This window comes from Octopus sinensis, linkage group LG11 (assembly GCF_006345805.1).
Source record: "Octopus sinensis linkage group LG11, ASM634580v1, whole genome shotgun sequence".
NCBI classification, from domain to species: domain Eukaryota; kingdom Metazoa; phylum Mollusca; class Cephalopoda; order Octopoda; family Octopodidae; genus Octopus; species Octopus sinensis.
Window position 1 is genome coordinate 63,124,277 of NC_043007.1, and position 22,168 is coordinate 63,146,444.

At 34.9% G+C, this 22,168-nt stretch overlaps 1 protein-coding gene and 1 long non-coding RNA gene across 3 annotated transcripts in view; one reads left to right on the forward strand and one right to left on the reverse strand.

The window, feature by feature from the left end:
* The window catches only part of LOC115217520 (egl nine homolog 1-like), a 47,375-nt gene that overhangs the window by 19,464 nt on the left and 5,743 nt on the right, over window positions 1-22,168 (reverse strand). For both annotated transcript variants that reach the window (XM_036507581.1, XM_029787243.2), the window contains exon 2: window positions 6,346-6,465. In XM_036507581.1, coding sequence (XP_036363474.1) covers window positions 6,346-6,465 — 120 coding nt within the window. The remainder of the gene's footprint in view (window positions 1-6,345; window positions 6,466-22,168) is intronic.
* LOC118765454 lies at window positions 930-17,989 on the forward strand. The gene is made up of 3 exons (XR_005001319.1): window positions 930-1,996; window positions 3,137-3,226; window positions 17,679-17,989. It is a non-coding gene; the product is annotated as an uncharacterized LOC118765454 (long non-coding RNA).

Consider the following 22,168-nt stretch of genomic DNA (forward strand, 5'->3'; position numbering starts at 1 on the left):
AGAAAATCTGCTTCAAAAATTCCATCTGGCTCATGCAAGCATGAAAAAGCGGGCATTAAACTGATGACAAAGTAGTTGCAATAAATTTTCAGTAAACAAAAAAAAAAGACTCAATTGACACTTTGTAAAGTTATTTAAATAGCTATCAAGATATGAAAGCTACTAATACTGAATACCATTCCTGAAAAGTTTGATGCATTCAAATCTTGTCACAAAACACTGTGGTACATAAATTAATCTAATTCTCTTTGTTAATTTAGTCAAATATATCATCATCATTAACATCTAGCTTCTATGCTGATATGGGTTAAATGTTTGACAGGATCTGACAAGTCAGAGGACTTCATCATGCATTAATGTCTTCTTTGGTTGGATTTCTACAGCTGGATGCCCTTCTTAACACCAAAATGTTAACAGTCTGATTTATAGTGCAAAATACCTGAATATTTCAGAAGTATAAAAATTTAAATGTGAAACAATTAAAGAATAAATTATTTTCTATTCTCAATGGCATTTGAAACTGCATACTAACTTTTCAATGAAACAATATTTTTAATGAATAATTTTAATAACCGCAATGTTCCAGTATATGCTGTCTGTATATTTTGTGAAACGACTGTCCTCAGATACTGTTGTAGTTACTGGTAGAATACTTAAAGTAATCGTAATATGATAACAATATATACTAATTTAAATGTGAAACAATGAAAGACTAAGTTATTTTCTCTCTTCCATGGCATTTAAAACTACAAACTATCTTTTTTGGAAATATAATTTTTAAATGAGAAATGTTAATAGCATATCTGAGACTGCTCCTGTACAATGTTCATAGTCCAACCTCATTCTAAAGCCTCAAAATATATGCTTGCAACATATCGTGAAGCTTACCAAATAAGATACCTCTTGGAAGATAATGCAGACTGGAACAGTATCTTGAAAGAGGTTGAAGTTCACATTTTCCAAACAAGGTGAAGAACTTCATTGTTAACGTTTTCTGTGCCAATTCACCATCTAATACTTAGCAACTCTAAAGTAATCTCCAAGACCACATGACAGAAGACATACTGTATCATACACAACAAAGCTCAGAAGACCCACACCAAGAGTTTACCTCTACCAAGTACAACCAGATACTAAACCTCATTGAAAATACTGTTCAGCCCATGGCTGATAAGATCTTGAACAGTGTCCCAGCTCCAGGATGAATTGCAGGTGTAACTCTCAGTCATGAGATTTTTCAGCTAACCAGCTATGACATTCAGCAAATGGAGCAATATGTATGCCAAAATGAGTTACTCTTAGAGCCAGATACAAAAGAAAAAAGAGCTTAAAAAATTATCAAACAACTGATGTCACCTGACTCCAGAGGAATAATTTTCCTTGATATTTCTGGTGGAACAGGAAAAACTAATCTCAACAAAGTCTGTTCACTTGAGCAAATTGCTATGGTATTAGATATATCTGAAATTGTTGTAACTATGCTCACAAGGAGTAGGACTTCTCATACTGCTTTTAAGCTGCCACTCAACCTTTCACATAGTGACAACCCTGTGTTCAATATTTATAAAGGATCTGGACAGGATGAGGTTCTGAAGTAGACCAAGCTGGCAGAATAAAGAGTGTGCATAATGATACATAGACTTACATTTGAGGTCCTCTATCATACCTTAGAAGTAGGGCCGTCACTAAGTCTCTGCAACCCCTGTGACTGCAGGGAGCCTCCGCAGTTGAGGGGGGGGCATGTTCAGATCAGAGTACATAGATGAGTCATCTATTTACTTTGGTTAAGAAGTTAACTGAAAATTTCAAGGCAGACAAGGAAAAAAATATGAGGATGTACCATAAATAAATTTAAAAGAAACAAAAAAAGTAAATGAAGAAAGCTTGCCAACGAATTCCCTAGGGAGATAAAAGAAAAATGAAAGAAATCTAAAAGGATGAAAATAAGAACAACTTCAACAGAAAAGACAAGAAAAAGAAACAATGGTGATGAAAGGTGAGGATGTCTACTTATACATACATATAAACATACACACAGGCATACACACACACAGGCATACACACACACACATGACTGGCTTTTTTCTGTTTCCGGCTACCAAATCCATTCACAAGGCTTTGGTCCGCTCCCTATGATAGATAGATAGTGGGGTACCAAACAAACACACATCTCTTAATCTCTGTCTCTCCACCTTTCTCTTTTCATCTCTCTCTCTCTTTGTATAGCTGGCCACTTTGTACCCAAAACAGAGGCCTTTGACCTCCTAAGGCAATAAAAACTGGAGACAAAATTCTTTCTGTACCAAAAGCAAGATGTGTTGCATGCACACACACACACAGAAGTTTGTATGTGTGTATATATATCTATCTAGACTCTTTATGTTTTTACGTGTTTGATTGTGGCCATGCTAGAGCACTGCCTTTAGTCAAGCAAATCAACCTCAGGACTTATTCTTTGTAAGCCTAGTACTTATTCTATCGGTCTCTTTTGCCAAACCGCTAAGTTACAAGGACATAAACACACCAGCATTGGTTGTCAAGTGATGTTGTGGGGACAAACAAACACACATATATATACATATATACAACGGGCTCCTTTCAGTTCCCGTCTACCAAATCCACTCACAAGGCTTTGGTTGGCCCGAGGCTATAGCAGAAGACACTTGCCCAAGGTGCCACGCAGTGGGACTGAACCCGGAACCATGTGCTTCGTAAGCAAGCTACTTACCACACAGTCACTTCTATGCCTATCTATGTATGTATATATATATATATATATATATATATATAGAGAGAGAGAGAGAGAGAGAGAGATAAATAGATAGATAGATAGATACAGATATTCTTTGCTCACTGTCACCAAGCATCTCAATTCTTCAGCTGTAACTAGTTTGTGATCAAGGGCTTTTTATTTTGCAAAGTATTATTTTTTACTCGAATTTGTGATTTCAGACAAACGTAAGAAATTCTTCATATTTTGCATCTTTGGTATTTTGACTTTATAGTTTGAACTGTAGTATTGTCTAACCGATCGAAATATTGCAACAGCTAACAATAAAATATAGAATTTAAAAAAAGGCTTTTTAGACTGCTTTTTATTCTTTTACTTGTTTCAGCCTTTAGCCGAGAAAGAAAGCCTTTAGCCAAGAAAGAAAGCCTTTAGTCAAGAAAGAAAGCACAAATCTGGAGACAGAAGATATACAGGACTGCCCTTTAACTGCATAAAGTAAGTTAAATACTTTTCAAATTTTAAATTTTAAGGTCAGTTGGTTGATATGTTTCATTAAAATCTTCCGCATAGCCAAAATGTGCTGCAAAATTGTTTTATCGATTAATTTATGGCAAAAATACATTTGCAGTGTATTACAAGGTTAATTAAAATAACAAAAGTAATGCTTGAGGGTGCACCCTACCCCACCCCCTCCATTTTCACAGAAAAATGCATTTGTGGTGTATCAAGAACTCAACTAAGATGAGATATAAAATGTTGAAAAAAAATTTCTGTTGAAATCAGGGCCGGAGGATTCCCAAGGGTGCACCCTATCCCACCCCCTCTGTTTTCCACAGGAAAAATACATTTGCAGTACAGAAAGAGGTTGACAAAGATGATAACTTTAAAAAAAGAATGCTGAAATTCCGAGGTTCCATCCACCCACTCCATTTTTCACAGGAAAAAATGTATTTCCCACTCATTATGAGGTCAATTAAGATGATTTAAATGAAAAAAAACGTGGGAGACAGGATCAGAAAGGGGGATTTCCGAGGGTCTGCCCCACCCTCACCTCCTCCATTTTCCATGGCAAAAACGCATTTCTGACAACTTACGAGGTCAACTAAGATGATTGCACCAAAAAAAAAAAAACCAGGAAAAAAATTATTTACAACCGAAATCGAGCTGGGTGTGGAACTAAAAAAAATTACCTGAACTTCTTTGCATTCAGTTGTTATTTTGAAATGCTTGTCTTCTGATATTTGCGAGTCCATTGAATATATATTCAGCCCCTATTAAGTGTTGGCCTTCCTAAACATGAAATAATACGATAGTTCCAGCCCTAAATAAATTTAACTTATACTTTTAAAGATGTTCTTTAGGATAACATGAAATATTGAACTTCAGATAGAATAAAGTAAAATATAGCTATGAATAAAAGGTGCGTAGGTTATGAATTTTGATTGAAGAGATGGAGCCTCGAAATAAAAAGTTGCAAGCGGCCTCTAAAAGTAATGCGACGGCCCTACTTACAAGATCTCAGAATATCATTAACAGCATGAATGGAGTCACAGTCTTGCTCTCTGGCGATTTCTGACGAACTCAGTCAATTCATTAAAAAGGCACAACTGCTGATAATTTAAAAATATGCCTGCACTATTGAGGTTGCTACACAGTTCACAGGATATAAACCCTGAAGGTAATGGTGATGGGGTCAGCTTCATGCTAGGAGACAATGGGATTACTATGTGAAAGGGAGAGCAGTGCAACTTCTTGTAGAGGGATCTGCATGGCTACTCACATCTAATAAGGGAAAGTTGGAGAGAGAAAGAAAAGAATGATCAGTAGGGGATGCAAGAAATAGATAATGGTAATAAGGGGCCCAGGTGGCCCCACAAGGCACAAACTGAGTAAAAGTGGGTAGTGGACAGTTTGCAAGATTGTACAGGAAGGAAGTGAAGGCACATGGCTCAGTGGTTAGAGCATCGAGTTTACAATCGTGAGGTTGTGAGTTCGAATCCCAGACCGGGCTGTATGTTATGTTCTTGAGCAAGACACTTTATTTCACATTGCTCCAGTTCACTCAGCTGTAGAAATGAGTTGTGACGATACTGGTGCCAAGCTGTATCGGCCTTTGCCTTTCCCTTGGATAACACTGGTGGTGTGGAGAGGGGAGGCTGGTATGCATGGGCGACTACTAGTCTTCCATAAAAACAACCTTGCCCAGACTCGTGCCTGAGAGGGTAACTTTCTAGGTGCAATCCCATGGTCAGTCATGACCGAAGGGGGTCTCAGCAACAGGAAAGAAAATAATGGGATAAGGAGCAGACTGCTAAAATGGGTAGAACTGAAGGGTGGATGAACAAAGAACAATGAGCTGGGGAAAACAGGGATGTAGAAGAGAGAGTGGGGGTGGTTAACAGTAGGAGTAGTAAGATGAAACAATTGCCAGGGGGAAGGACAAGAGAGGAAGATAACACAGTTGGGTAGTCTGGAGGCGCTGGGAGAAGGAGAGGCAGGCATAATGCTTGAGAAGGAGGAGACAGTCATTATTACATGGGTAGAGAGCACAAAATAAAGCACTTCCACAACTCAGTTTTGCTAAATAGGACAAGTTTTTTGGAGAACCTCATATTGCCAGAAATCCCAGTCGTTGGTCAACTTTTCTGCCAAGATCAGGGTTTTCAGCTCAACCTTCACCACTTTATCCCATATCTGAGATTCCCTCTTCCACAAGTTCCAACCACATAAATGACCAGCACTTCTTTATACAGTTGTCCTTATCCACATGCATCACATGTCCATACCAGTATAGTCTTCCTTCTTGAACACAACATCTGATTCCTCTTCTGCCCTGTTTTTCATTCACCACCTTTGTACAAATTCTTTCACACACACACTTGAGAGAGAACAAAAAAAAAAAAAATTAAGAGAGAAAAGAATGTGTAGAGATTAACAGTTCAACATAATATATATCAAGAGCCTATCTCTAATTGTAGAGGGAACATGTGGAAGGGGTAGACCCAGGAAGATGAGAGATGAAGTGGTGAGAAAGGATCTTCACACATTGGAACTCAAAGAGGATGACAGGAGGCTGAGACTCCTGGTGGTTTGAGAAAACACACCAAGCTAAGTAAAAGCATGGTTGTCCTTGCAGACAGGCTTGTTTCCTACATCCCTCTCAAGCTGAGCATTCCTAATCTTACAGGCTTGTGGGTGCCACATAAAAAGCATCCATGCTATGCTGCATAAATGCACCCAGTACACTCTGTAAAGTGGTTGGCGTTAGGAAGGGCATCCAGCTGTAGAAACCATGCCAAAACAGACATGGAGCCTGGGCAGCTCTTCAGCTGGCCAACCCCTATCAAGCTGTCCAACCCATGCCAGCATGGAAAATAGTCGTTAAAGGATGATGATGATAATCTCTCTTTCTCTCTCTCTCTCTCTCTCTCACACACACACACACACACACAACAGAATTCTTTCAGTATCTGTCAAGCAAATCCACTCACAAGGCTTTAGTTACTTACCCCAAAATTGCCAAACCACATAGTTGGAAAGTGAACTTCTTAACCACACAGCCATGCCTTTTAAAGGTTTTGTTTTGTTTTTTGGTATTTGTTTTTTTAACCTACCTCAACATCCCAGTCTTTATTTAGATAGTAAATGCAAGTTATACATCTTCCATCTTTATTTGGATTGTCTACATGGCGAATGTAACCAGCATCATTTCCAGGGTAGCAAGCAATCATAGCCTGGAAAAAAACAAAAAATAATGTAAACTTTTAAAATTTCCCAGTCTACCCATCATTTCAACTCGCCACATATTTCAAGATATCATGAATAAATAAAACAAAAAATATTGAAAAGTTAAACAAAATTTACAGAACTTCCTTTCAAATGGCTTGCATTTATTTTTAATTTGTATTAATGTGTGGTGTATTTGTTTTGTTTTTGTTCTTCTTTTATCTTTTACTTGTTTCAGTCACTAGACTGCAGCCATGCATGGACATTGCCTTGAAGAATTTTTAGTCGAATGAATTGAGCCCAGTATTTTTTAAGCCTATCAAGCTGTCCAACCCATGCCAGCATGGAAAATAGTCGTTAAAGGATGATGATGATGATAATCTCTCTCTCTCTCTCTCTCTCTCTCTCTCTCTCTCTCTCTCTTTCTCTTTCTCTCTCTCTTTCTCTCTCTCTCTCACACACACACACACACACACACACACAACAGAATTCTTTCAGTATCTGTCAAGCAAATCCACTCACAAGGCTTTAGTTACTTACCCCAAAATTGCCAAACCATCGCTTTTGCCAAACTGCTAAGTTGCAGGGACATAAACACACCAACACCAGTTGCCAAGCAACAGAGGGGAAACAAACACAGACACACACAGATATATGCATATATATATATATATGTAAAAATATAAAATTAATTAAATGTCCATAAATTAATATATATTCTTCAATTACTTTTATTAATCCCTTGGTTTAAAACTTATTCTAGTTAGGTTCATACACTACATACCCTACAACTAATTCATACTCATTATGATACAACTTCTTTCCTGAGCGTCCAATAATACTATATTTGTTCCACGTCCTCGCGTTGTTGTGTTTTTTTGTGCTTTCTTGTTTGGATTAACTTTATATATATATAACTAATTTAGAGACAAACCACCATTCCACAACTCAGTCAACCATGCTTTGTGACATATACCATACACAATACTAATCTAAAATTTTAATAATATATAATATTGAACAGTAAGATTATTGCAATCATATAATATATAAGAGCAAATACTTTTAAAATCACATCAAATACCATACAAAGATACATTCATCATAAAAATATTAATCTAAAATCAAATAAAGTATAAACTGAACAATAAAAATTAATACAATAATATAATGTATAAAAGTAAGTACTTGTACATCGACTACACATGTTTCATGGCTGCATTAGGACTATATAAAATCATATTAGCAGCCATATCCAAGTTCATTAGAACAGAAAAGTGTTTTACTCCCAAAAGTAGTCACTCCTCAGGTCAAATTCCTAAAAAAAACCCCCTAAAAACTAAAAGTTTAACTTACCTCATAATATGATAAGGAATATAAAAAATAAGGAATAAAATTATATATATAAAGAAATAAAACCTGTAATGTAATCCCTAAGTTAAAGACATTAATATTATTAAAAGTTATGAACTAAAATATTCAAATAGAGTATTATTGTGAACATGATTAATTCATTAAGGAGAAGGTAAATAAATGTAAATACGTGTTAGTGTATAAAGTTAATAAACAACATATGTTGATACTGTTTAGAATAAATTTTTAAAAAAATTTTAAAAACATGACTTATCTGCCAGTGAATCACTGTAGATTGAACCAAAATAAGTGTATTTGAACATTTATACTGAAAAGTCCATTACTCAGAGATAAATACGTATTATACTTACTATAATAATAACGAAATTATCGAAAAATAAGGTCTACCTAAAGTATATTGTTTAGTGAAGATTTAAAATACTTAAAACCTTTAGATCTACGAAAAATAATAACTATAACACGTACGAAATTTATGTATTACATAAATAATGCTATAAAACATTGTAAGAATGCACATATTATCGTCGAATTTTTTATTAGTAAAAAGATAGTTATTTATTTTAATTATATATAATTAAGTAATATTTAAAGTGTATTCTAAGCTAATTATATGTATTTAACGCTACTAATCATAACTATTGTGGAATGGTGGTTCATCTCTAAATTAGTTATATACATATATTATATATTACGAAATTCAGTCTAATATTATTATACTGAATTTTACCTGTAAGGTTGGAATAATAATTTATTCCCTAATATTATTATTATTATTATTATTATTATATATATATATATATATATATATATATATAATTTAGAGAGAAACCACTATTTAGTTATTCCATCAATAGTGAAAAGATATTATCTATAATAACCACATAGAAATTAATTAAATATCTTATAATTATTATTCTAAAATTCCCATAACAAATCAAACATTAAATTGACTACGCGTGTTTCATGACTAAATATATAAATCAACAATATTAAAATTTAATATTAATTCAATTTTAAAATATTTAGCCACTCTTCAGGTCAAAAAGATAACATAAATAAATTCAGATATTATAATAAAACAATAAATATATAAATATATGTATATTAACAGTAAATAATTCAATGAAATTTAACAATATTAATGTAAAGCAATTTCATATTGATGAAAACCAGTTAAAAGAAATTTTAAACTTTAAACTTACAATATAGCGTTGTAAAAAAAAACCTATCTCGTTAAACATGACGTAAACAATAAATATACAATAAATAAATATATATATGTATTTAACGATAAAAATTAAAATAATCAAAAACATGACATAATATACCATTTACGGGGGAAAATTCTAAAATTCTCAATAATTTAAAACTATGACTTTATATGTAAAAATATATGATTAATTAAATGTCCATAAATTAATATATATTCTTCAATTACTTTTATTAATCCCTTGGTTTAAAACTTATTCTAGTTATGTTCATACACTACATACCCTACAACTAATTTATACTCATTATGATACAACATAATATAACTACATAAATTAATAAATTAATAACATAAATCAGGTTATATATATTCACAAATTATCTAAACTTATTATATAAGTAATTTGACCTATGTCTATATTTAATTTTCCTCTCATCTTGGAAATTAATCAATTGTTTTTTAGATCGTAATATCTCCAAAAATTCATTTGTACATAGTAAACAAAAATCATTACCTATTTGATCAAATTTAGCTTCACAAACTATCTCCCATTTTAAATTATACTTAATTCCTTTATATTTCAATTCCTATATATATTTGCTAAGGCTAGTAGAATTAATCAATGGGTTTCTTTCCGTTTCTGTGAACCAAATCCACTCACAAGGCTTTGGTCTGCTTGAGGCTATAGTAGAACACATTTGCCCAAGGTGTCACACAGTGGGACTGAATCTGGAATCATGTGGTTGGGAAGCAACTTGTTGAGTGTTTTATATATTTTCACAGATTTTAGATATTTGCATGTGAATTGTTATAACAAGTGTGTCATAGATAGTTGAATATCACTTCTAGTACTAAGCACTCAAACACAAAGTAGAGATTGTCACCAAATGCAAACGTAGATAATGATTGTAGCAAAGTTTAGGTACTTGACTGCAAGATCAGTGGATCAACACACTGTAAAATAATGGTCAACGTTGCTTTTGCTGGTTCATGCATAAATATTACATTATACATTTTTTTTAAGTATATGAAAAGAAATGTTAAAACTAATTTTTAAAGGCTCATAATCAAATTTAACCTTTTAGCATTCAAACTTCTTTGTCAAGCATATTGCTTATTTATTCATATTGTTTTGAATTAATTACGCATTATCTCGTAACTTCAAGATTTCAATAGTTATCATCTTCATCATTATCATCATTCAACGTCCACCTTCCATGTTTGCATGGGTTGGACAGTTTGACAGGACCTGGCCAGACAGGAACCTGCACCAGACTACTGTATCTGTTTTGGCATGGTTTTTACTGCTGGATGTCCTTCCTAACAACAAACACCCAGCAGGGTGGACACGCACAGTAGAGCAAATGATTATAAGTATCATCATGATTTAATGCCCACCTTCCTTGCAGGCAAGCCAAAGGGCTGCACCAAGCTCCACTGTCAGCTTTGACGTGGTTTTTACAGCCAGATGCCCTTCCTAATGCCAACCACTTTACAGAGTGGACTGGGTGCATTTTACATGATACTAGCAAGGTCACCATATAACTTGCAAGACAAAAATTTCTCAACTGAGACAGGCAGTGATATTGAAGGAAGTGGCTTTGTACCATGTGAAGAGAAGTTAAACTACAATAGAAGGACAGAAACAGTGTCTTGCCATAGAGGAAGTACATGGTTACCCCAGTTGGAGTGAATGAGAGAGACGGATGGTGGTGATATGTCAGGGAATACTCTGAAGATATAAGGATGTGAATAGAAATGGAATGGTAGAGGATTGCTCAATAGAAAAAGCAACTGGACCAACAGGTACAGTGACTGAAATGCTGAATGTACCAGGTAGAAGGGTAGATTGTGTGCATCATCAATCAGATAGTTGCTATAGCAGTATTATTAACTTCTACAAAAGTAAAAGGAAATATAAGAGAGAGAGATGATATTATGATACCATATATTTGATTGATCAAGTATCAATATGAATTAGGACAGAATTAAAAACCATATTAAGAAAAATATTTCCAAAATACATAATCATAGAGTTCAAAAGATTTTCAAAGTCAGAATTTCACTCTAAACACCAACAAGGTAGATTGCAACAAGGTCCAGTGGTTTCAATTCACACAGATTGAAATTATTGCATTAGAGCAACACAATGAACTTATTGCATTAGAGCAATGGTTCTTACCAAACTAGAGCGAGCTGGTTTATACAAACATCTACCTGCAGTTTTCTGGAGAATAAGTCAAGCTAGGAACATATTCAATTTAAATCACTACAGCAAACCATCAGTTTGATTTAGGATTGTTTATGTGATTGCAAGAGTTACAGTGCAACTGAGTAAGAACAGAATTAATTTAGATAAGACGATTTGACTTGGTCCAATGAAAAAGATACTATTAATGTCCTCTTGTTGGTGAAACAACTGCAGGAGAAATATTAGCTAAAAGTAAACTGTTCTACCTTGCATATATTGACCTGGAGAAGGCTTTTGATAGTTTCATGATATATTATGTGGTGAGTGTTAAGTGTGATTGTTTATTTTTAGAATGACATTAAAAGGTAAGTGTGAGTGGTTGGATCTGGTTAGTTTTAACATAAAACAGATAGAATGTATGAGCCAGATGTGGCTGAATTAAATGCTAAAGGGTTCATTTTAGTACTAAGACAGGTTGAAGGAAAATATTTAAAACTTGATAAGCAATTTATCTCACATGTAGATATAACATAGTCAAACATCAATTGTTTGCATTTTCTGCTATTTGTAAATATCAGCAAAATCCAGTATCAAGTGATTAGATCTGTTTCACAGGAGGAAGGAAATTACCATTTGTAATATTCACATTTTCTAGAGACTAAGGCAGCAAGCTGATAGAATCGTTAGCACACCCACCAGGTAAAATTTTTAGCGGAATGTCATCTGTCTTTACATTCCAGGTTCAAATTCCACTCAGCTTGACCTTGTCTTTCATCCTTTCAGGGTCAATAAAATAAGTACCAGTTGACCAAACCCCTCCCAAAAAATTGCTGGCTTTTTGCTAAAAATTTGAAGCTAATATTCATGTTTTCTAAAGAGGATTAGTAACATAAATGAAATGACATGGTTTAAAATTGGGTATCAAGAGGCTTGAAGCCATTCCTAAAGTATAGTGTTAATAGTCAATTATACACACACACACACACACACACATTTGTATATGTATATATATTAATACAAAGCATTGATCCCCAAGTATGACTTTTGCTGCCCTTACACATAAGCACAGGCATGGGTGTGTGGTTAAGAAGTTCACCTTACAGTCACATGATGTTAGGTTCAGTCCCACTGGATGATACCTTGGGTAAGCATCTACTATACCCCTGAAGTCAATCAATGCTTTGTGAGTGAATTTGATTGATGGTAATATTAAATTTGTGTTCATCACTACCAGGACATAAATTAAGATATTTACTTAATCTCTTATCTTTTACTCATTTCAGTCATGAGACTGTGGCTATGCTGGGGCACCACTTTGAAGTATTTTAGTCAAGCATATCAACCTTAATACTTCTTTTTTGAAGCCTGGTACTTATTCTATCAGTCTCTTTTACCAAACCACTAAGTTACAGTGATGTAAACACACCAACACCAGTCATTAAGCAGTGGTGGGGGACAAACACAGACACAAAGGAAAACACACACACATATATAGAGTGGGCTTCGTTCAGTTTCCATCAATCAGATCCACACACAAGGCTTTGGTCTGTCTGAGGTTATAGTAGAAAACACTTTCCCAAAGTGCCATGCAGTGGGACTTGAACCCAGAACCCTGTGGTTAGGAAGCAAACTTCTTACCACACAGTCACATCTGTAGAAATATTAAGAGCAACTATGAAAGGAAAATCATAAATAGCTAGGGTTATTGAACCTAAGGGTTTCAAATATGCAACACCACTATTGGCATGGTGAACTTCTTGTACAACATTATAAGGTTTTCAATATCATTTGTGGTAGCAGATTGGTGTGAAGAGGGCAAGAGAAAGAAAAAGAGAAAACTTGGTGATAGCTGATAGTTTATAGCACTAAGAGTAAATCTTTTTAAATAATATATATTTATGGTAAAATAACAAACATGTCCATAAGTGACAGAGATTCCTTAGTTTTAATCCCAGGTTCAGTAATTCTAAGTAGATAAGAGATGAATCTTACCCCTCCTGGGTAAGAAACATATGAGTTTGAGCTCTCTCAAGGATTCAAGCTATAAATATAAACAGCACCAGAGTTAGGTTGTATCCTTTATTAAATTGCATTGTTTTAACTTAGCTGGAAATAGGTGCTCCTACAATTTATCCAATTTTCTTCATTTATTTAAGTGTTGTTGTTTTATCTTTTAAAGCAGAATTTTTTCTTTCTCTCTCTCTTTTTTAATAGCAAATAAATATTGAAAATCAGGTTCTTCAATTCGAAATAGTCGCAACTACTGGGCATTTGGTTGAAGCCAAAATTATGCTTGACATGGAACATTATTAAGAATTTTTACCTTTGATTTGATAATCCTACATGTTGGTCTCTCTCTCTCTCTCTCTCTCTCTCTCTCTCTCTCTCCTCTCTCTCTCTCTCTCTCTCTGTTTTTATATATATATATACAGTTTCCATTACTTAGGGTGTTCTGAAAGTATAGCTGCCAGAATAAGAACAAGCTGGGAAAAGTTCAGAGAGCTACTCCCTCTGTTGATAAAAAAGGACCTCTCCTTCAGCAGGCTGGTTGTATGATGCCTGTGTATAAACAGCTATGCTGCATGGCAGTGGGGCATGGGCTGTGACTACTGAGGACATGCAAAGACTTGAAAGAAATGAAACCAATATGCTCTGTTCAATGAGTAATGTCAGTGTGCTTATATGACAGAATGTAAGTGATTTGAGAGAAAAATTGGATATACAAGGCATCAGATATAGTGTGCAAGAAAGAAGATTGTGCTGGTACAGTCATGTAGTGCATATGATTGAAGACAGTTGCACCAAGAGGTGGCAATCTCTAATTTTGGAGGGAACATGTAGAAGGAGTAGACAGAGGAAGATGTAGGATGAAATGCTGAGAAAGGATCTTCAGATGCTGGAACTCACAGAGTGAATGACAGGGAACCGAGACTTCTGCACTTTGCTGTGGTTGAGAAGACATGTCAAGCTAAGTAAAATCATGATTGTCCTTGCATACAGGCATGTCCTCCGCATCCCTCTTCTTTTGAGTATTCCTAATCTTGCAGGTTGATGGGTACCGGTGCCATGTAAAATACACCCTTACTGGTACCACGTAAAAGCACCCATGCCAGTGCTGTGTAAAAGCACCCAGTACATTCTGTAAAGTGGTTGATGTTAGGAAGGGCATCCAACTGTAGAAACAGACATACAGCCTGAGTAGCTCTTCAGCTAACCAGTTCCTGTCAAACTGCCCAATCCATACCAGCATGGACATTAAATGATGATTATATATATATATATATATCGGATGTTAAACGATGATGATGATATATATATATATAACCCAAACCAGCATGGAAAGTAGATGCTGACTGATGATGATGATGGAATTTTTTTCCCAAATAAATTGCAATTCATATTCAAGGCTCCAATGAAGTTCTAAGGTGTTATTCAGGCGCTCAAATAGGAGTCCACTGCATCTTGTAGCAGAAACAGCTGTAACCTAATGAAGTTCATAAGCTAATCATTTATTCCTTTGACATTATATTTTCTTATTACTATTTTATACTTGCCTAACACTTCGTTCTGAAGTATACAGATATTGAGTTCTACACCTGGTTATTAGTCTCACAATGCTTAAAGGAAATAGCAGTGGCTGTGTCGTACGTAGTTTGCTTACCAACCACATGGTTCCAAGTTCAGTCCCACTGCGTGGCACCATGGACAAGTGTCTTTTACTATAGCCTTGGGCCAACCAAAGCTTTGTGAGTGGATTTGGTAAATGGAAACTGAAAGAAGCCCATCGTATATGTGTGTGTGTGTGTGTGTGTGTGTGTGTGTGTGTGTGTGTGTGTGTGTATGTGTTTGTGAGTGAATGTTTGTCCCCCCCAACATCGCTTGACAACAGATGGTGGTGTGTTTATGTCCCCATAACTTAGCAGTTTGGCAAAAGAGACTGATAGAATAAGTACTAAGTTTACAAAGAATAAGTGCTGGGGTCAATCTGTTTGACTAAAGGCAGTGCTCCAGCATGGCTGCAGTCAAATGACTGAAACGAATAAAAGAATATATATATATATATGTATGTATATATGTATTCATACATTTAAACTAGGAAGGGCATCCAGCCGTAGAAACACTGCCAGATTTGACTGGGCCTGATGAAGCCTTCTGGCTTCACAGACCCCAGTAGAACCGTCCAACCCATGCTAGCATGGAAAACGGACGCTAAATGATGATGATGATGATGATGATATATATATATATATATATATATATATATATATACATACAAAATAAGAAAATGGAGAAATACATCGAAATCAAATATCAATTACCAGATTATGAATTTGTGGTAAAACATTTTACCTTTGCCCATATAATACAATAAATGAATTAATTGTATCGCAATTCTTAACATTTATGTATTAACTTTGTTGGGTACTTCACTAGCAGTATATTGGATATATGTTATTCCATGGAGGATTGCATTTACAACCCCTATCTCAATTTGTGTATATATATATATATATATATCCGCACATATACATAGAATTGATGATTGCCGCATCTTATCAAATGACAGCCATCTCATATTCAGCCAGATTTTTCTGATTTACTTTCATCTTTGCATGTGCATAGACATGGCTTTTCAGTACAGCCAATGATTGACATGGTACTAGACAGGCGATAAACGTGATCTTGTGTCTGCACAGGATTAATTTCATTAGTTGTGGCTGATGTTGGTGATAAACCAGGACTGGTCTTGCATGCCTTGTTGCAGACTGGACAAGTAGTGGGGCCTAATGATTCTCATGGGCCTTCAGGTGATTTACATAGTCACATAGCCTGATTTACAGAGAAGGACACATTGGTAAAGATTACTGTTCCAGTTATCTGTATTACTAGTGTCTGCTAGCTCTCCTTTTCTTAGAATTCTCTTTAGTTTAGCATACATCGCTCTTCCTTTATCCAACATTTTACATACTGACATAGTTCTCCAATTACATACATATGTATACATATACACACACACATATATATAACATAGATATAAACATACGTATATGTACATACATACATATATATATATACATGCATATATATATAAATATATATATATATGTACATACATATATACACATACATATATACACCTGCTTATATATATATATGTACATACATATATATACACACACATATATATGTACACACACACACAAGCATATATACAGGGTGCAATGGGTAAATTGTTACCATTTTATATTTTTAATTTCATGTATGCACATTGTTTGGTTTTGATTTTTGTCAACTACACGGTATAGTAGGGTCAGCTGGGCACTGTCTGTGAGAAAAACAGCACCGTGACACAGTTCACTCTGCCAGAAATTTGGAAACTACATGCTGTACTGCTTGGCATTCATGCCAGAAGCTCCAATACGAACATTTCAGAGTGTTTGGGTGTCAATCTGAGGACATGCACCGAGAGTTATAAAAATCAAACATCCAGTCAACATCATGGTGTTTGGAGTGATCACTAGTGATGGCAACGTTATGCCTCCATTCTTCTTCCCACACAACCTTAGACTCAACATGGAGACCTACATCAAGTGCCTGGAGGAGGTAGTACTGCCTCCGGTCAAGAGAGTGGCTGCTGGAAAACTCTATGTCTGGAAACAGGACTCTGCACCATGCCACACAAGTAAGAGAACCCAGTCTGGCTGTCAGACAATTTCTGCGACCACATCACCCCTAACATCTGGCCACCCAGAATGCAACTCTCTTGATTAATATGTGTGGGATGCAGTTGAGTGAGAGACCAACAAAACTCCTCGTAACACCAAAGATGAACTGAAGGCAAGGATTATGACGGCATTCACCACTTAAGCAAGGAGACCATCCGGAAGAGTTGCCGGAGATTCTGAAGTTGTCTGGAGGCTGTGGTTGAAGCCAATGGCAATTTTATTGAGTAAATTTACTCTTTGGTATTTATGTAATTTAGGTAAATATATCTGTTAAAATGAGACATCAGTATCATTTTCATTTTTGCATAATTTAGATGACAATTTATTCATTACACCCTATATATATATATATATATATATATATATATATATATGTGTGTGTGTGTGTGTGTATATATATATATATATATATATATATATATACACATACACACATATATATGTAGATATATATACATACATACATATACATACATATATATATATATATACAAACACATATACACATACATACATGCATAGATATGCATGCATACACATACATACATACATACATAAATACATACACATACATGCATACATACATATATACATACATATACAAGGTGTCCACAAAAACACTCCCTGATTTCATGGTGTTATGATATTTAAAAAGTTCAAATATATTGATAAACATGTTGTAAACTGATTCTCTAACAACAGTTATTTCAATTTTTCCAGGTGATTAGATATCTTTGACCTGAAAACTACAGGGGTGCAAGGATATCTAAAAATGGCTACCACCCCACAGCAATGCAGCTAATGTGTACTGGAATCTGCAAGATCAAACAGTGTTGTGGCTGTGCAACATGCTTTCAGACTCAAGTATCATACGAAATGGTGGATTTTGAAAAATTATAACATGTAAACACAAGGCATGTTCTGTATCACCTTGTCTTTATATGTTAATCTTGGCTTTCCTGCTGATGAGAGCTTCGTCTTGTAAATTATTTTATTTGGTGAAGATAGCTTGAAACCATGGTACAGGAAATGTAAATGTTTTTATTTTTCATTCCCTTTTGAAATTACCCCTAATAGTTGTTTGGAGTTTAACTACTCTTTCTAGCAGGTTAGATGTCCTGTTATGGCCATCTCTTATGTGTTTAAATGTACACTGAATTTTTATATGAATAATATATTGTCTATTGACTAGTTTTTTCTTCTTGCTAGACCACTGGTAGCAAAGAAATTTTCTAAATTTTTTTTGCTACCCTGGAATTTGTTATTAATTAGATATGTATCTCAGATATATTCAAATAAAACACTATTCACTTATCCATAAGTACTTTCTTTGGCCCTTCCATCAGTAAGGACTACCCACTACCAGACTATTCATGTCTGAAATATTCTTATATTGATATTTGAATTTGTATTATCTATATTTTAATTTTATTTTTATACTTTTGTTTTACTGGTCTTGGAATTCAGTGATAGCCCTAACGGACTTGAACAACACCATTGTTTTTAAATATTAGCTGACCAATTAGGTTGTAAGATTGACTCTGCCCCATCCTTACATATGGGGGTTTGGGGATTAGGTTTCAGTCAAGAAGTAATTAATATTAGCATCGCATTTAGGCTTCACCCAATTTTCTTTCATAATGGGTTTAATCTAAGTTATTTCTGCCAACTCCATTTATAATGCTATATCTAGTAAATAGCAGTTAGCATCTAACCTTTAACCACTGTAACATGGACCAAACCATTAAACTCACCACATAACATACTACCCTTGCTATTTCCCCCAGTACAATGGAAACATGATTTAAACCACAGCCTGCAGAAATTTTCTTGAGTGTGACTTTATTCATCTACTTACCACAGGATGGAATACCATGGATTATATTAACACCTTAACTGAAGTCCTTACTTTACCTTTCCTTACTATGTCTATCACATTATTTTATTTTACCCAACTCTATCTGACTTGCACACATTAGTTCCCTAACAATCGGACCCTCCAAAGAAGCCTATTATCCAAATCCTGTCCAATGTCTGTTCATCCTTGTATATCACCGACGTGATGAAGATAACTTGGAAGTTTTTCTTGCCTCATGGTAGAAACGGTCATAAGGGATTAGTACCTGTACACTCATCTATTATTATTCATTTGTTATATATATATATATATATATATATATATATATATACTAGCAGAAATACTCATTATTGACTGGGTTCAGAAAGAGCCTTAAAAAATTATACCCTGATTTATGAAAGTTACTGCTTCGATATTATTGAATGTTTTGTACCGAAATATATATATATATATATATATATATAATATACAGGGAAAAAATAAGTTCAAAAGAGAACAATTCAAACTTTTTGAGAAGTCCAAAAAGAGAGCAAGAATGATTTCTAATAAAGATTCATCATATTTATAAAAAACAGCCAGAGAAAGTAATAAGCATATGAAAATAGTAGTTGGAAAATATCGTTATAGGTATAAATATACCATAAAAAAATTATAGAAAAATAGAGAAGAAAAAGATGTTGCATCAAAATTAGATTTAATACAAAATAGGATTCAATACATATGTGTGTTTCAAAGGACAATACAAATATGTAAGAATAAATTTATAACCATAGTAATTATAATTAAATTTATGTGTTGTCATTTTTATCAGTGTGAGGAATTTTTGTAAGGACATCAAAAAAGGTTTAATAAAATAAAGTAAATTAAAATAAGATACAATAAGGGGGGATACAAATAGGGTAATAGGAAAAAAATCTGGTATTTACAAGCAAGTTGTAAAAGGGTAAAAAATAACAGTAATAATTAATAGTAAGAGAGACGAAAGAAAAAAAAAAGACATATCAATGTGTATGCACATCTAAATGTGAAGTAAACTATAACGTAAAAATAAGAATAAAAATCTAACAGTTATGTTTTAAAAAATGGTAACAAGTCAAGACAAAGTATAATAAACAGGGCCATGTGTGTATAGTAGAATATAATGTAACAGGTGGACAAGTAGAAAAAAACCATTGAGAGTTATACGTATATATATTGAAAAACGAAAAAATATATTTTACATGAGGCTAAAAGTGATAGGCAAGACTGTGTTTGAAAAAAGTTACAATATTTAAGTAAAAATGTACATGCAAGCAGAGAAAACCAAAGAGAACTTAACAAGGAAAAAACATCGATCACAGACAAGACTGGCCAGTGTATTCAAGATAGCTACCTTACTCAAAAACTAGCCTGGGGTAGGGGAGACAATCAGAAAAATTTGGAAAAAAAAAATGAAAATATGAAGGACAAAATTATTATAAAATTACAAGTGATGGGCCACCACTCAGGCCCATCTTGTGGCCTTGATTCCCTCACAACCCACTGCACAAAGCCTAGTCCTGACAATGCAACCAATGTGTCTGGCTTCGAGGTGCTGGTTTAACACCAGTCTCTTGGCCTTCACCTGAGCTGCAGAGCCAGTTTTCATTGCTTCCTCTAAATCCTTAACAAAAACTGATTCCCTCCTAGCCTCTCTAGCCACTAAACCTGTGTTATATCTAATAAACTCAAATTTAATGACTCGCTTGAGGGCATACCACCATTTATTATTAATAATGGAACAGGTTAATGCCCTCTAAATCAACAACTTAATCCGGTCTCTGCACTCCTTAATTGCCAAAAGGGACGTATTAAGTTTCCAGACCATTTTATGATCACTGTAGCTGACTGGGTGTAACTGTGGACACCTAGCTATATTTCTATCTGCTTTTCTAATTAACACTCTATCTAGGTATGACCTAGAAGATCCGTCGCTATTTGACCAGGTCCACAATGGAGTGTTCGGAAATTCCAACCTATAAGGATCTGCTAGCTCAAAGTGGCTTAGCAGTTCCAGGAAGCAAGGATTACTTTTTCTATCTGTACACAAGCCAACATAATCTACATGTGCCTTGCAGATTGTGTTATAGTCTCCTAGCACAACTAAAGAATGTGATGTACCAAGAAACTTTTCCAGATTCCGAAAATATTCGCTTTGCCCAGTTGGTGTGGGTGCATAAATTGCAACCAGTCTGATAACTTTACCACGGCTGAATGTCAAGTCCATGATGACCAGGCTACCTTCTGGATCTGAAAAAATTAACTTTTTCCAAATTACGCAACCTGATGTAATTAAGGAAGCAACCTTGCTTCCAACCTGACACCAGGCCATGCACATTTATACAGCCTACATGAATGGGTGACACTACTTACCTCCGGTCAATGGTTCAAGGAGGAATCTCCTTCCTCTATTTCCTTTCTCTTGGGCTCGTGAGGCTTTTTATACATAGACCCTCATAAATGTAAGGGCAATAGTCCATCCTGAGAGGACCTACATCATGAAAAAGTTCGAACTTTATCTGTCCGTAATCCTTCCAGCCTATCCTGTAAATAAAAAAGTCTTTTGATGTGATATTCTCTATCCATTTGGCTGATGAAATGACTGCCAAACGGTTAATGAGTCTATTATTTGAGACATTAATAGCCATATAATGTCATTGTTATTATTATTTTTTCGTTCTTTTTTTTTAAAGCTCAGTTTGGAAGATGTGGTCTGTATTGTTGTTTTCTTCTGCTTTTTAATTACAGATGACCACCCCTCCTTTTTGTCTTCGTCCTTTTCTTTTCTCTCCTCCTCTTGTTCAGGTGTCGTTTCATTTGGTGTTGTATCTGTAGTAGTTTCTTCTGCTTCTTTGTCTTCACGCAAGGGGCTCATACAGAGGCCCTCTTGTTGCACCTTCTTTGCAGGTTTACATTCGGTCCTTATATGGCCTTTCAATCCGCAGTTGAAGCATCTGGGCGATCATCCTTCTACGACAACGATAAGTCTTTCTTCTTTCCAGGTTATTACTTCTGGAATTTCTTCCAGTGTGGGGACTTCTGCTTGGATGAGCATGTTTAGAACTTGTCCCTTCCAGTTAACTTCCTCTACCACTGTTGCCTGGGAGATGGTAATTTTTTTCCTCCAGGTCCATTATTATTGCCACCACTAGCCAGGCAGCATCTAATTCAGGAGGAATATTTGTTATTCTAACTTTTGATGTTCTTCTTCCCATATATATGGGGAGAAGAACCACCTCCTCACTTCGTAACATTTCTGAGTGCCGCCTGGCTACTTCCTCAGATATAAATCTCACTTCCACTGTTCCAAATTTTTTTCCTCGTTAAAAATGAT